General features: G+C 42.7%; 4 protein-coding genes across 8 annotated transcripts in view; 2 read left to right on the top strand and 2 right to left on the bottom strand.

The window, feature by feature from the left end:
- Positions 1–102: 102 nt before the first annotated feature.
- On the top strand, positions 103–4,670 carry tepsin (TEPSIN adaptor related protein complex 4 accessory protein). 2 transcript variants are annotated; one of them, XM_058061231.1, is made up of 13 exons: positions 103–206; positions 378–450; positions 543–634; positions 714–807; positions 887–954; positions 1,033–1,114; positions 1,262–1,333; positions 1,411–1,599; positions 2,193–2,379; positions 2,440–2,553; positions 3,013–3,091; positions 3,161–3,295; positions 3,359–4,670. In XM_058061231.1, exons 1-13 carry the CDS (start codon positions 168–170, stop codon positions 3,839–3,841), a joined length of 1,707 nt encoding a protein of 568 aa, XP_057917214.1. In that variant the 5' UTR covers positions 103–167; the 3' UTR covers positions 3,842–4,670. The 2 variants fall into 2 exon arrangements, with proteins under 2 accessions (XP_057917214.1, XP_057917213.1); XM_058061230.1 differs by having other exon boundaries at positions 1,408–1,599; positions 3,359–4,668.
- On the bottom strand, positions 4,337–7,903 carry si:dkey-21c1.1 (uncharacterized protein LOC100150256 homolog). Its single transcript, XM_058061257.1, has 3 exons — positions 5,976–7,903; positions 5,555–5,660; positions 4,337–5,391 (listed from the first exon to the last, which is right to left on the bottom strand). Exons 1-3 carry the CDS (start codon positions 5,990–5,992, stop codon positions 5,134–5,136), a joined length of 381 nt encoding a protein of 126 aa, XP_057917240.1. The 5' UTR covers positions 5,993–7,903; the 3' UTR covers positions 4,337–5,133.
- Positions 6,598–14,750, top strand: part of LOC131109333 (arylsulfatase G-like) — a 22,017-nt gene continuing 13,864 nt past the window's right edge. For 3 of the 4 annotated variants that reach the window (XM_058061240.1, XM_058061239.1, XM_058061237.1), the window contains exons 1-3: positions 6,599–7,003; positions 7,202–7,335; positions 12,909–13,044. The gene's annotated coding sequence lies outside the window, so the exon portion shown is untranslated. Of the gene's footprint in view, positions 7,004–7,201; positions 7,336–12,908; positions 13,045–14,750 lie in introns of all 4 variants that reach the window. The other variant, XM_058061241.1, reaches the window with a different exon arrangement.
- Positions 8,069–13,419, bottom strand: LOC131109335 (monocarboxylate transporter 7-like). Its single transcript, XM_058061243.1, has 6 exons — positions 13,185–13,419; positions 11,366–11,605; positions 10,988–11,131; positions 10,780–10,908; positions 9,906–10,706; positions 8,069–8,889 (listed from the first exon to the last, which is right to left on the bottom strand). The coding sequence occupies exons 2-6, from the start codon at positions 11,601–11,603 to the stop codon at positions 8,657–8,659; spliced, it is 1,545 nt and encodes a 514-aa protein (XP_057917226.1). The 5' UTR covers positions 11,604–11,605; positions 13,185–13,419; the 3' UTR covers positions 8,069–8,656.

Below are 14,750 nucleotides of genomic sequence, written 5' to 3'. Positions count from 1 at the left end.
CAACACCAGATATACGCTGAATGATTGGTTATTTTGCCTTGCGATGGACAGCCAATTGAATTTTTTGTTGATGTCAGTCAGTGGGATCATGATTGGCTGCCTGTCACATCAAGTCCCGCCTCACCACTGTACGGGAAAGATGTGTAAAGCAGAAGGATTGCTATATCATGGCTACATTTATGGAACGGTTAGCTTTCCTCCAGAAAGTAAGTAGTAATTCATGTGATTATTAGTTATTAAATCACTTATGACCCAAAGAATGTATATGTTATGTTAATGTTTACGTCTCTTTTTGAAGCTGTGCTGCTAGCAACATAGTGCGCTAGCTAAAACTAGCAGAATGCACACAGTGTTAATGACCTCTCCCTTATCTAAAGGTCCCAACTCTGATGAAGGCGACAGCAGATGATGAGAACCCCTGTCCTGGTTACCTTTTTCAAGAAATTGGAAGTATCCTTTGGCAATTTGTTTGACATTGTAGGCACTGAAAATGTGAACCACTTCACTTTGCACTTTTTTCTTAGCCATTATCCCTTTTGTAGAAATCTCCCATGAGTCTTCAGCTAGTGATCAGTGCTTGCTTGAGTACCTTCTGGAGAGGCTGCAAGTAGAGTCCTGTCATGTCAAACTCAAGGTGAGTCAGCACATAAATGTACCATGTTGTGTCAAATTTGATTTGGACACAGACAAATAAAGAGATTCTTTTGATTCAGGTGCTGAAGATCTTCGTACATCTGTGCGGCCATGGATCAAAACATTTCCTCACTGAACTTAGGAGGAATTCCACCTTCATCCAGCAAGCATCAGGTTGGACATGAGTTCATTCTCCTAACATATTTTCCCTGCTGCAGTCACAGGATCAATCACAGTTTGTCTTTACTTAAAGTTTACAGTGGTCCTCCTCATCCCATCCATGGCACGGCGTTGTATCAGAAAGTGAGAAAGACGGCGCAGGTAAGAAAGTGATTATTAATAACCAAACGCTAATCACGCATATAAAAGTTAAACAATAATTTATTTTCCCGTTTGTAGGAAGTGGCACGGCTGCTTTTCACAGATACAATTTCCATCAAGAGTGGTGTCCTCCCACTCAACGTAGTAACCCCAACAATGGGTGAGCAATAGCGAATACCTTTTTAATATTATACTATTTTAAGTGCATCTAACTGTTAACTTTGATAACTTTTTTCGTAATGTATTTTTGTAACATATATGTGAGTTCCATCATTCAAAGCGGGTTTTCATCCATCTCGCTGTCCAGGTATGGGATCAGCAGCCACTCACAGGTCGGCAATGCAGGGCTTTGGTTACAATCCAGGGAGGCAGGGGACAGGTGAGTCACATTTTGTACAAATCTTCTCCTGTGTATTTTTTTTTTCATGTCTTTGGTCTTTTTTTTTTTTTTAGCAGGTACGGACTCCCTTCTGGATAAGATCCAAAAAGCTGCAGAGGTTGTGGCCAGTGCTGTCTTACCACCTACAGAACATCAGGGCATCCGTCTTCATGACAACCAATACCGGGCGGTAGTGGCACCCTCGGCACCGATAGAAGTAGCTGTACCGGCATGTGCCTACGGTCTACCTGCTCGCAAATCACAAGGTCGGACATTGTTGATGTGATGCATACAGTGGTGTGAATAATTGTTTGCCCCCCCCCCTTTCTTATTTATTTATTTATTTTTTGCATGGTTGTCACACTTAAATGACAACACATCCTAACACAAAACAGCCACAAACCATCACACTACCACCACCATATTTTACTGTCAGTATGATGTTGTTAGTTCATTCATTCATTTTCTACCGCTTATCCTCACAAGGATCGCGGGGGTGCTGGAACCTACCCCAGCTTTCTTTGGTCGAGAGGCGGGGTCCACCCTGGACTGGTGGCCAGCCAATCACAGGGCACATATAGACAAACAACCATTCACGCTCACATTCATAACTGTGGCCAATTAACCTAGCATGTTTTTGGAACGTGCGAGGAAACCGGAGTACCCGGAGGAAATCCACGCATGCACGGGGAGAACATGCAAACTCCACACAGAGTGTGGAATTGATAAGATACATAGTATTAAATATTATCATGAATGTAACTGTTATTTAATGCTCATATAAAATTGTGGAACATTGAAGTGTGTCAAACATGAAAGGGGACAAGCACTTCCATTAGATTACATGTGTTTACTACAGGAGTGATCCAGCGGTGTCCAGGCCAGGTTGGAGGTGGATGGGAAGAAACGGACAGTGGCAACACTTCCTCTCATCACTCATCCCAAGACATCTTGACCAATAGCAGAGCCTCTGTGAGCAGCAAATCCATATGCACCGGTAGCCAATCAGGCGCCAGCAGAGAAAGCAGCGGCGACCTATCGGAACGGTGAGTAGCAAGGTGTAGCAACACCTTAAGCTATCTGACGTGCATTTTTCTGACAATCAGGGTGGAAGCCTTGCAGTTGGGGGACTGTGGCCAGGAGATGGCGCTCATCAGCAAACTGATGGAAGGTTCTCGAGTGTTTCTGTCCAGCGAGGAAAGCCAGCACTTTATCAAAGAGTCAGTGCATCTATTTTTTCAAATCAATACACACATAAAGAGGCGCTAACTTTGCTATGCAATTTGTAGTTCAGTCTCACTTTTCTGGAAAAAATATGTCATAATATTGTTATTTACTCTCATTTAATCGATTCAATTGGTTGTGACTGGACTGAACTGGACCAAAGACAAGCTGAACAGTCCAGTTGCCCCGAGAACTGGAAAAATAATGCTGGAAAAGTTAGATGAGAACGATTTGTGAGTGATGTATATTCCATAAGGTGGCTATCCCTTTTATATTTTACAGTGGTTAACTTCTTTTGACTCATTAATTAATAAAGTAATTGATTTTTTTTATGCCGCTGGAGCCTATCCCAGCTGCGATTATTTCTATTTTATCATTAACCATGTCAGATCACCGCTTCAGAATTGACTGCTACGTATATTATGGATTAGCATATCTGCCTTTAATCCTGTCAGGTGCTCCACTCTTAACTGTGAGGTCGTGGTGGAGTTGCTCTCAAGCGGCCTGCAAGATCCCTCAAACACTGTCAAGATGGTAATAAACATCGCTAGGCCTTGTTTGATGAAATAAACTCCATGATCGTATTTGTCGTTAACGCTGCAGAGGGTGCTGTGTGCTGTATCTTGCCTGATGACAACCGATCTTCTGTCCTTGGAGCAAATTTTTGGAGCTACGCAACGTCGGCTCCGTCAGCTCAGCGAGGACCCTCCAGGAGCTGTGGCCAACAAAGCCACTAAGGTACAAGAGCCAGTCGGGGACTGTGCACAGGAGATAATGTGTTTTTCTATCTGCTTCTACCAGATCCTACGACAGTTCCAGGCCTTGATGGGTGGAGTTCACCATACAGCCAAACAGCATCCTGCCAGCAGTCAACCAGTCAACCATACATCTAGCCAGCTTCTTACTCACAGTCATGCCAATCACCCATTTCATGTGAACAGCGTCTCCTCGCCGGAGTTCATCGACAATGAGGAGAAACATCTTCTTACTGAGCAGCAATTGGCTCTTGATTCTGTTCGGACTGTTGACACGGAGGCTGCAAAAGAAGAGGAGAGCACGTCATCCGGGGAGCCATCGAGTGTCAGCAGACCGTCCCTGTTCAGTGGTATGAACTTGCTCACCAGGGGGAGGCCTCAATGCGAAAGTACAACTTCCCACACAGACATAGACTCGCTACACGAATCGGTAAATGACAACCAGACAGCGCACCAGTTTGACGGTGCGTCTCCTGGTGTGTTTGACAGCAGCCAACAGGCATCAGCGTTCTCATTTCTCAACTCTTGACGTTGACCTAACGAGACGCTTTGAGTGCTATTAAAAAAATATAAAAATATATAAAAATATAAGACATATTTAATTATTTCACATTTTTTTGTTAAGTACATAATTCCTGTACTGTAAATGGAAACAAAAGAGGTCACGTTGATGTCAACCGTGTACACTCATCTTAGAGTCGGTTTTCTTCATGTCTACATGTATTGAGTGTATCTGGTCTGGAGATACAGCTTATCACCAGAGGTTTTATCTCAGGATTCATTTTAGGTAACATAAACAACCTCTACAGAACATCCACTGAAATAGCCTTGCGACTCTAGAACTGTCTTCCATGAATTAGTGTTATAATGCTGCAAACGTCTCATTCGGAATTTATTATTATTATGACTGTGGTAAGCATGTGTCAATCATTATACAAGTGGTGCTAGAGCGCATGTCTACAAAATTGTGGCGTGGTGAACAGGTGAGAGAAGTGAAGAATCAGTATAAAATTAATTTGGATTTGCAACAATGGAGATCCGTCATGTAAACAAATAAAAGCAGATTAACAGTCTTCCTAAAATTCCATGCTTAGATATGGATTTCTTGCCTACTTCTTAGTCAAACGTGGAAGTTCTCAAAGCAGGATCAACCTGCTACTCATTAGTTAGGTTATAGGTACAATTTACCACATTTTGGTTGCTAAGAGAAGCGACATCTACAGCAAGCAGAAACCTTCAGGAAATAGGTTAGCAAGTGCTGATTTACATGTGTTAAGATATTAATATGGAAAGCATGCACGGCTCGGCTTCAGGATCACACCCACCATTCAAAAATGTGATACAAATGTCATAAAGGCAAAATAAAATCCAATGTTAACTAAGGCTACAAATACAGGAGGTATATTTAAATGGTAAACATGGGCATAAATGTGAGGTTAAAAAAAATAGCACAGGTTTTTGAGTAAAGTGCATGACTTTATTTACTTTTGCAAGCACTTTCGATCACACTTCTCTCGTGATTAGCACCAATGAACATGTCCACACATCAACGCACGCATGTCAAGAGAATGATACCTCTTTATAAAGTGCACAGGGCGCGTGCACACACGCATATCAATACTGCACAGTATAACCACAGTGGCTGGGCCATGAAAAGGCAAATGTGCTTATGGTCTTCACAAATGGTATATATGGCGGAGTGGGGATGAGTCTTACAGCCAGTAATCTGTAAACTACCCCATGTTACGACACCCCCGCCTGGTTGAACGTGAGGGTGGCTGGCCCGGCGAGGGCCACAGGAAAGGGGGTCACAGATAGTGGTCATGTCGAGCCTGGACGGCCTCTGGTCTGTAGACTGCTGAAGTGCGCCTCCCTCAGGACTCTGTTGATGGAGTTGTAGGAGAAAGTGCTGCCGTCGCCATGGAAACCGTGCTGCACGGAGACAGCAGAGTCCTTGGGCTTCGTGCTGGGGGAGTACTGGGGGATGCGGTTGTTCTGGCTGTGTATGCATGGCCTGCTGGTGGCCACTAGTGTGCTCTCTGTGCTGCAGATCCCATTACTGCTGTCACTGCTTGAAGACTGCAAACACAGAAACGTACACAAATGAGCGTTCGCTTAAGAGCCTCGCTGCTGAATGAGAGACTTGATAAATAAAACATCCACGCCATTTTCACTGTGCATATACGATGCGGTGTCTTTACACTATTCCTACATTGCAAACAAAAGATGCAGCCTCACACACCTCCGAGTCCAAATCTGACACAAGCAGGCAGGGAGCCCCGCCTGACCTCTTGGCCTGAGGACTCAGCTGTTGAGTCTCCTCACTGTCACTGCTTCGATGCCGCTTCCTGACCAAAGAAAAAAGGATGCAAAATTTAAGGAAAAAAACAGTGCAGAATATGTACACGTGAGGGAAGATTCTGTGGAAGGAATGATGCATCTGGATGGGAGAAGGTGTGGGAGCATCAAAAAGAAGCATTAAGAGGAACCAAAAATAGCAACACGCAGTCAGACAGTTACATGAGCAGATGTGTGTAGTAACTACCATTATGGCATTCACTAGGCTCTATGGGGTTGGAACATATAGAGCATTATATTATGATGTTTATTTCACAGGTTTGAACTATATAGACACACATGCAATACAAATATGTTTTTTTTACCTGTTATCTGTCAGCATTGCAGCAATCTTGGTAGATATCTTCTTTTTTGGCGAATAGAGAATGGAATTTAATGTAAAGGTTGGCTACAGCTCCGCAACCATACCGTAGATAGTTAAGACATACGACCTCTCATCTTCTACTTAAATGTGTGTATGTGTGTGAGAAAGGGAGAGAGAGAGAGTGACAGGGAGCTTCAGCCGGCTAAAGCTGAGATCGATGTTTGATTGTTTCAATCCCAAGAGTTTAAAGTACTCCTGGACGGCAATCTGTTAAATATTCTCCTTTAGGTAGTGAAAATCCAAAGGAACTATCGACATGACAGCTGAGCTAACGCCTCTGACACAGCTACTTGTCAAGCTAACTGTTTTAGCTAACTAACCGCACTGTGTGACCAAGTTCTTCCGCTGTCGTATTCCGCCTGCTTAACTGAAAAAAATGGGGCTAGCTGCTCCGCGCACAAGAACCGATCCCGTATCTGAAATCGTGCCAAAAAAACGAAAGTGAAAAATTACAAGAATACTCAAGTTGCGGAGTCACACAGGCGACACTTTAGCTTTGTAATGACTACTAGTTGGTAACGTTTCCTTGATGTCACTAGCTCCGCCCCACTGTTGTCGTGACGTCAGCGGCGGAAGGCGGAAGTATCAAAGTAGCTTTTGGGCTGTGACGTGTTCTCTTCTACTTTATTTTCATAAATTCTCGAATGCTTTAATAGTTTATATTTCTCACCTTGTGATTATTGACACATATTTTTGTTTACTTTTTTCGTCCGTGGAGAGTTTACAACCAGAACTGGTTTCTACTTGTAAGGATTTAGTAGAGCTTTACAGAACGAACAGTAAACAAGAACAAGAAGAGTCCACCCAGGGAGGCTTGGTTCTCTTTTCCGGCCCAGTAGAGGATCCTCTCCCACCCAGAGGAGCCTCAGAGACCGTTGCAGAAAGACCCCCACTGCAAGATTGTTTTGCCTAATTGTCGATTAGTAATACATAATGAGGTTGATATAGAATTTACAAGACCTACAACAGGTAATACACTCACTTATTTAAAAAAAAAAAATTTCTCCCATCACTCATTACCAATAGTTAATCTACCAAGAAAACACGATGGCTATGCCACCAGTTGTTTATCATATCAAGTATCGTTTACTCATTTCATTCAATGCTGACCACATCATGAGTTCTACCAAACACTTGAGTACAATGTTGTGTATGTGTCCTCATCAGGTCTTACTGCACTGGATGGAAGAGGTACCAAGTCCAGAATGAGAGAAAGCGTCTGTTCCGAAACCCACTGAAGCCTTTCATGCATCCAAACTGTGGTTGCAGAGATGCCAAGAGAAACTACAAGTCAATTAACGGTAACGAAAAAGAGTCCTTTGCATAACATATTTTTTTGCATCAAAATCTTGATTTGATCATCTTATCTACACAATATGCACACAAGTGTTGAGACACAAGGCCATTGCTTATCCAAAACTGATGAAATCATTGATTGAGGTGTCGCAGTAATTTTGTCCATATCATGAGCTTATCATGTGTCCAATAGTCGCCTAGTGCATGGTGTACAAACGCAAATTTAAAAAAAAAACGCTCTGTCCAAACTTAGCAACTAGCAACTGTGGCCGCAGGCAACCTCCAGATGTAGTTTGCAGTAGCTCCACAAGATGGCAGTAACTGCATTTGAAGTATCATGAGTGATCAGCATCATGGATCAGCATTGTTTACAATGAAGTCAGCTGTATTCCTTGGATAGAACAGCATTGATTCTGTTGCTGCTGAGTTAGACAGTTTACTTGGTAATAAATGACCAGGTTGTCCTTTTCCCTTCCACATTTTCATGAATTCCAAATAATTATTTAAGTCAAGAGTTGTCACAATTTGGAGATGACAGCCTCTTGCCAATTATGTGCTTCTTCTTTCAGTGTAATATTATTAGAATATATAATTAGGACACATACTGTACATCATTTACGGTAGTTCGAAAGAGCCAGTTTGCACTTTTCATGCACATTTGGGTGTTAGCTGACCAAGGTGTGTCTCAGCGTGTATTTATGGTATTACACTAACACAAATTAAAAACTACAAGGGTAATCTAATTAAAAGGTTCAAATCACCGTCTCTTTATTGTGACTGAACACATTTTTCATTACAAAAATAGTTCATCTTTGACATTTCACAACAGTGCACGGATCTTTTTGGTCAAAAATAAACATTTCAATCACGCATTTGCATGTTCTATAACACAATCAGCAGAGTTCGTGTTACAGATGCTGTGCAATTGTTATGTATTTGCAGCTATGTTGGCTTCACAGTTTTAACGGCTGTAAAGTTATGGACAACCAGGAGATATTTACTGTAACTCGAGATGTTCCTCCATTGACCCTGATTCCATAAGAGCCTAAGGCTATTTCTACAGTTTTCCTGCATTAAAACTTTTTTTTTTTTTTTTTTTTTTTTTTTTTTTTTCCTGCATTAAAACTAATTGAACATTGTTCTTTGTCACTGTAGGAATAAACGCTTTTCATTACATTAGGCAAGCAAGGCACTATTGTTGATTTGTTATCCAAACACCCCCAAGGGAACAGATCCGCATCATAAACAATAGTTTTCCCACCTATTCCATGCAATAGCTATCTTTAGATAACTATATTCCAAAACTTACGACCTCCAGGTCATGTCTTATGCCTCCGCCGGCGTTCCATCCATGTCTTTACGTGTACCTGAACTAGCCTCGTTCATTTCCGGGCTCTCCGTTAAGTCCTTCACTTCATCTTGTGTACCTTCATGTAGTCTAGTCCTCTTCGCACAAGTGGGAGGTTTTACTAAGATCAGGAACACAGCACTCACTGCCATGCCGGCTGCACAGGAGAAGAAGGCCGATCCGTAGTTTTGAGTTACGTCCACTAAGACACCTAAAGGTGGAATCAAATGAAAAGTTAAGTGCTTCAAGGAGTATATTAATACTTTGACACGCTTTTAGTATTGAGTTGGTATGTGTTTGGCTCGGCAAGACTGAGCATGAGGCACATCCAGTCTTTTTGAGGCGTGACTGATAGAAAGTATCATATTTCTTCAACGTTCAAGTGCATATTCATGCACTCACAGATCTGAATCGAACCAAATAGATATATTTGGTAAATATTTTCTGTAATGTAAATCAAGTCAGACCAGACCAAGTTTCTTATTCCAAAAAAATAAAAAGAGTTGTATGTAAATGTAATAAAATAACCTCGGTTGACACTGTCACAGAGGTATTTATTCAACAATAAGTTGTACTGTGTGTATGATTGCGGTTCGCACAAATGTCAGCAACGCTAGCATACGAAAAATAAGAAAAATACAATGCCAAAAAACGATATGCCGATATTGTCCAGCTCTCCATTTCACACACCGATATCATCTGATAGTGACACCGATAGATACCGATATCAACCGATATTGCATTTTTATGCTGATAACGGATATCTGATAATTATCGGAACCGATGATTAAAAAATGTATACAATATTTGACAATATATTACAATCTACTAATTTCATTTCGTTACCCATTTCGTTGCCCACCCACCAAGACAAAGAGACCATATGGTTCACTCCGTTCGTGCTGTTGTTCTATGGAACAAACAATGCACAGAGGGAACTATAACGAACACAATGCACGTTGCAATATATTGAGGCAAAACTATCAAGTTCATTTTCATTGATTGTGTGATTAATTAATTAGTGTATTGGATTTTGTGTATTCATGGCAGGCTAGGGGTGGGTCAGAGGTGGTATCATGTCACTCAGAAGGTTTTTCAATTAATGATGTCATGATGATATAACGATATAAACTAAGAATTGCAACCCATGTGGTTAACAAAATACTCAACCTTGATGTCTCGTGCAAAATATGACCAAATATTTCTTACATAAGAGATGACATTTACCTCCAAGTGGGGGTCCAGCCAGTCCTGCAAAGCTTTGTATGAACACGTAAACTCCAGCAGCAGAGGACATCCTTTCCAAGCCCACCACGTCGTCTTCTGCCAGCATGGGAATATGCGTACATGCTAGGGTCCCCATGAAGAACCCGTACACGGCGCAGCAAACAGCCAGGCCGTAAAACTCTGTGACCACAGTAAATCCCACCAGATCCAGCGTCATGGAAATCACGCAAACCAGCAGAGCGTAGAGCTTCTTGTCTCGGATCGACTTTAGTGTTAGAACCCATCCGATGAAAAAGCGACCGACGACTTCAGCCACGGCCATTGTGGACAGCATGTAGGTGGCATGATCCCGCTCAACGCCTCGACTCACGCTCAGCTCGATGATGTAGAGTTGAGGGGCAAAGAAGCCCAGGGTGGCAAACAGACCAAAGAGCGAGTAGAGGATGAAGCTGCGCTCTTTGAGGATGGAGAAGTCGATGAGTTTAACTTTCTTTGCCGGCGGTTTCTCATCAACTTTAGTCTTCTCGACATCGTTGTTTCGGGGTTCAGCTTCGTTATTGATACCGTTTGGCAACTCTGACATGGCTTCCGTCTGTAGTAAAGTACTCTCTGGATTGCTGTTGAGATTTTCACGTTGGACGTCGTCAGCAGTACCATGTGTGGGTTTCGGTTCTTGTGTTGTCAGGGGTTCGATAATGATTGGCCGCAGCAGAGCCCCACAAATGATGATAGTGCCTTGTAAGGCTCCGATGACCAAGATGGTGTGACGCCAGCCAATACGGTCCCTCAGTAAGGAGAAGGCTGAAGACAATCAGAAGATACTGAAGAACATATAATACATGACTTGTACACTTAGGTCTTGAAGAAAACTTACCTGGGGCGAGAGCAAACATGGACAGAGCCTCACCAGTCGAGGCTATGGCTGTGACCAGTGACCTTCGCCGTTTAAAATAATGTGATAGGATCGTCACCGTGGGAAGGAAGGTCAAACTGTAGCCAAAACCTGCAACCGCCAATCACAAATCTAATGTGCTTTCAAGAACTTGTTTAGGAGACAAGGAAGTAATCAAGTAATCCCGTACCTGCCAACAAACCATAAGTGATGTACATTTGATTGACTGAGGTGGTGAAGCTTGTAGTAATGGTGCCCAAGGAAATGAGTACACCTCCGACCATTACGACCAGTTGGAAGCCAAATCGGTTGGTCAACATGGAGGACAGAGGACCTGCGTGGCGATAGCATGTACATTCTTAGTTCTTAGTTGACTGATCCGTAGCCGTTTCAGGGCCAAATCTCCAAATTTGAACCCCACATTTTTGAAACCAGACAGAATTTTCTAAAAATCTAATGTCTAAAACAAACTCTACATTGGAACCATCATTACACGTATGGACATACGCGGTGTAACGCAGCCATAGAACAGACTAATACATCACCATCCACCCGACTCCACACTCACCGTGGACGGTCATCACAAAAACACAGATGGAAACAATCCAGGACACTCGGCTGTTGGTCTCCTCAAACTCCTCCATCAGGTCTTGGAGGAAGATGCCAAAGCTCTTAATGGTGCCATAGGTGAAGACCTCCACCAAGAAAAAGGCCACGGCCACCACCCATCCCCAGCCTCCATCTGGGGCCTCTGTGTATACGAGGGGGCCCAAGAAATTTGGTCTCTTGAGTCCACAGGGCACCATTTCTGGAAGGAACCAAAAACAAGTTTGGTGTTTTTATATAGCGGCAAGTGGCCTGTGTTTTAAATATACGTTAGGGTGTACTACGTGTACTTCACTTGCCAGTACAATTTAAGGAAATGACAATAATATTTTACAAAATGAAAGAGGAATTTGATCATTCCAAAGGCAAATTCCACCAGGAGATGTTTTTCTCTTTATCAGTTTGCTGTGGAATAGCTTAGGACTTGAACTGAAGCTATGTCAAGACATTGGCCGTTTCCAATGTATATTCATACAGAGTATACAATTATAATACAAAACATACAGATTCAGGTATAACTGTGTTCATGTTGGATGGGTGATTAACTCTTACTTATCTTGTGGTGTTCATTTTGTCATTGCTGGTATTCGCTGTGTATCTGGTGTTGCCTACCATTGAAGTATTTGTATTACTACAACTGGTATTAGAAGTGTCTTCGCATGTATAAATATTAATAAATACTGAGGTATCACTTGGAAGAAAGGAAAAAAAAGAAAAGCTGCTTTTGGTTTCCATTGAATTACGCTATAGATATATAGAAGTTTTACTTCTTCCCAGGGCAGGACGGTGGACGAGTGGATAGCGCGCAGACCTCACAGCTAGGAGACCAGGGTCCAATTCCACCCTCGGTTATCTCTGTGTGGAGTTTGCATGTTTCCTCCCACATTCCAAAAACACGCTAGGTTAATTGGCCACTCCAAATTGAATCTGAATTGTGTATGAATGTGAGTGTGAATGGTTGTTTGTCTATATGTGCCCTGTGATTGGCTGGCCACCAGTCCAGGGTGTACCCCGCCTCTTGCCAGAGAGGACAGACAGCTGGGATAGGCTCCAGCACCCCCTCCACCCTCGTGAGGAAAAAGCGGTAGAAAATGAATAAATGAATACTTCTTCCATACCATTTCCAGCTTTCAATGTGTTATTATATTATATATTATTATATAATATATTATTTCTTCTTGCTCAAGACTGTTGTGGTCTTGATTGTGCTGATTTGTGTGTATCTTGTTGTATGTTTACGACATTTTATTTGTTTTTTTTTTTCTGCTCGAAATAAAATGACAAACATATTCAATCTAAAAATTTTCAATCAACAAATTTAAGCTAAACTATTTTAGCAGGCAAAACACAACAACCCCCACATGGTCCCGATCCATTACTCCTCGTTGGGGGGTGGTGGAAGTGATGATTAGTTCAAATTCCTCGTTGTTTGCAGTGTTGTGTACACTTTAAGGCCAAATATGTCCTTGAAAAAAAAAACTATAAAAGCTGTTATTTGTACACAGGTTTGAACTAGGATGGTTTAGCCGGGTAGTGAGAGGGTCCGAGCGGCTGACGCAATGCCCTCAGCGGGTGGCTCCGGGGCTCCGGATCTCGGCGTTTGACCCGTGAGACTCCAATCACCGCTCAGTCACACTACACGTAAGTACTCTTAACCGCTATTATTAGTTTACTTCATTCAACAACAACAACAACAACACCACACATGCCGGATATGTTACAGCAGATCACCTTTTCATGCCGTGTTTTAAAAAAATAGCAGTAGTAAAGTTGCGTCTCACCTGTGTTTTTGCTACTTTCGGCATAGAAGAAACTCCCTCGTATCCTTGCGTGTGTTTATGTGTGTGTGTATGTGTGTGAGAGATGTTCAATATCTGTCACTTTGCCCACACACACGCATCAACACACACTTTTGAGTGCGTATGTCGCAAGCATGCGTCCCCCTACCCCCCTCGGGGCAAGTAAAGGGTTAAAGCCAGAGATCTGGTTCCAGCCAGTTCTCTCCTCCAGCAGACGCCCAAACATCAAACCTCCCGATTAAATACACCCTTCAAGGGCGTGGAGTGGGGAGTTGGGAGTGGGGAGTGGGGAGGGCATGGAGGTTGTCTTTGCTGTCATCATTCCATACACCATTTCACGTCATTGAGTTACAGTCAAGTGCTGCCGGGCTACCGTGTGAATAATTCATACAAGTTTCTCGCCAGTCAACACAATCTTAATTAATTTGACTTAATGGAGGAAACCAATTATACATATTCATTCATTTTCTACCGCTTGTCCTCACAAGGGTCTGATTTTTTATTTTTTAGCATGGTTGTCACACTTAAATGTTTGAGACAATACATACTAACACAAAACAGCCACAGACCATCACACTACCACCACCATATTTTACTGTCAATCCCAGCTGTCTTTAGGCGAGAGGCGGGGTACACCCTGGACTGGTGGCCAGCCAATCACACGACACATATAGACAAACAACCATTCACACTCACATTCATACCTATGGAATTAACCTAGCATGTTTTTGGAATGTGGGAAGAAACCGGACCACGCATGCACGGGGAGAACATGCAAACTCCACACAGAGATAGCCGAGGGTGGAATTGAACTCCGGTCTCCTAGCTGTGAGGCCTGCGTGCTAACCACTCGGTCGCCGCCGTGCAGCCGAATGATAAATATACAGGTGCATTATTTATTTCAGTCGTCTTTGATCATTTCCTACTAATTTTGATGATTACTACAAATTCAACCCCTTTCAAATTAAAATGTTTAAAATTAAAATGCAAAATATGATCAAAAGTGGGCTGCACAGTGGAGAGTGGTTAGTGCACAGGCCTCACAGCTAGGTGACCCGAGTTCAATTCCACCCTCGGCCATCTCTGTGTGGAGTTTGTATGTTCTCCCCGTGCATGCGTGGGTTTTCCCCGGGTACTCCGGTTTCCTCCCACATTCCAAAAACATGCTAGGTTAATTAGCCACTCCAAATTGTCCATAGGTATGAATGTGAGTGTGAATGGTTGTTTGTCTATATGTGCCCTGTGATTGGCTGGCCACCAGTCCAGGGTGTACCCAGACAGCTGGGATAGGCTCCAGCACCCCCACGACCCTCATGAGGATAAGCAGTAAAATAAAATGAATGAATGAATGATCAAAAGTGCCATTATTGTAAACTACTGGATGGCTGGGCCTTGGGAGACCCTACCGGGGGCAATTAGCCCCGGACGATGTAGCTCACTCGGGCACTGACAAGAGGAGGTTAATTTTTAAAACTATATGTCATTCATTTCACATGTCAGTTTAGTTTTACTTTCAATGTAGAGTTGTTGAGCTTACCGCTGCATTCC

Source organism: Doryrhamphus excisus, chromosome 22 (assembly GCF_030265055.1).
Source record: "Doryrhamphus excisus isolate RoL2022-K1 chromosome 22, RoL_Dexc_1.0, whole genome shotgun sequence".
Taxonomy (NCBI): Eukaryota; Metazoa; Chordata; class Actinopteri; order Syngnathiformes; family Syngnathidae; genus Doryrhamphus; species Doryrhamphus excisus.
This window is presented reverse-complemented; position numbering and strand designations above follow the sequence as displayed.

Excerpts from the sequence above, each read along its gene's own strand:
- tepsin (XM_058061230.1), top strand. The coding sequence starts at position 168 with ATGGCTACATTTATGGAACGGTTAGCTTTCCTCCAGAAA. Across the intron at positions 451-542 it reads CCTTTTTCAAGAAATTGGAA|AAATCTCCCATGAGTCTTCA; the intron begins GTATCCTTTGGC and ends TCCCTTTTGTAG. Across the intron at positions 3,296-3,358 it reads TGGCCAACAAAGCCACTAAG|ATCCTACGACAGTTCCAGGC; the intron begins GTACAAGAGCCA and ends TGCTTCTACCAG.
- LOC131109335 (XM_058061243.1), bottom strand. The coding sequence starts at position 11,603 with ATGGTGCCCTGTGGACTCAAGAGACCAAATTTCTTGGGCCCCCTCGTA. Across the intron at positions 11,132-11,365 it reads TTTTGTGATGACCGTCCACG|GTCCTCTGTCCTCCATGTTG; the intron begins GTGAGTGTGGAG and ends ATCGCCACGCAG. Across the intron at positions 10,909-10,987 it reads CACTTATGGTTTGTTGGCAG|GTTTTGGCTACAGTTTGACC; the intron begins GTACGGGATTAC and ends TGGCGGTTGCAG.
- si:dkey-21c1.1 (XM_058061257.1), bottom strand. Across the intron at positions 5,392-5,554 it reads TGTCAGATTTGGACTCGGAG|TCTTCAAGCAGTGACAGCAG; the intron begins GTGTGTGAGGCT and ends CTGTGTTTGCAG.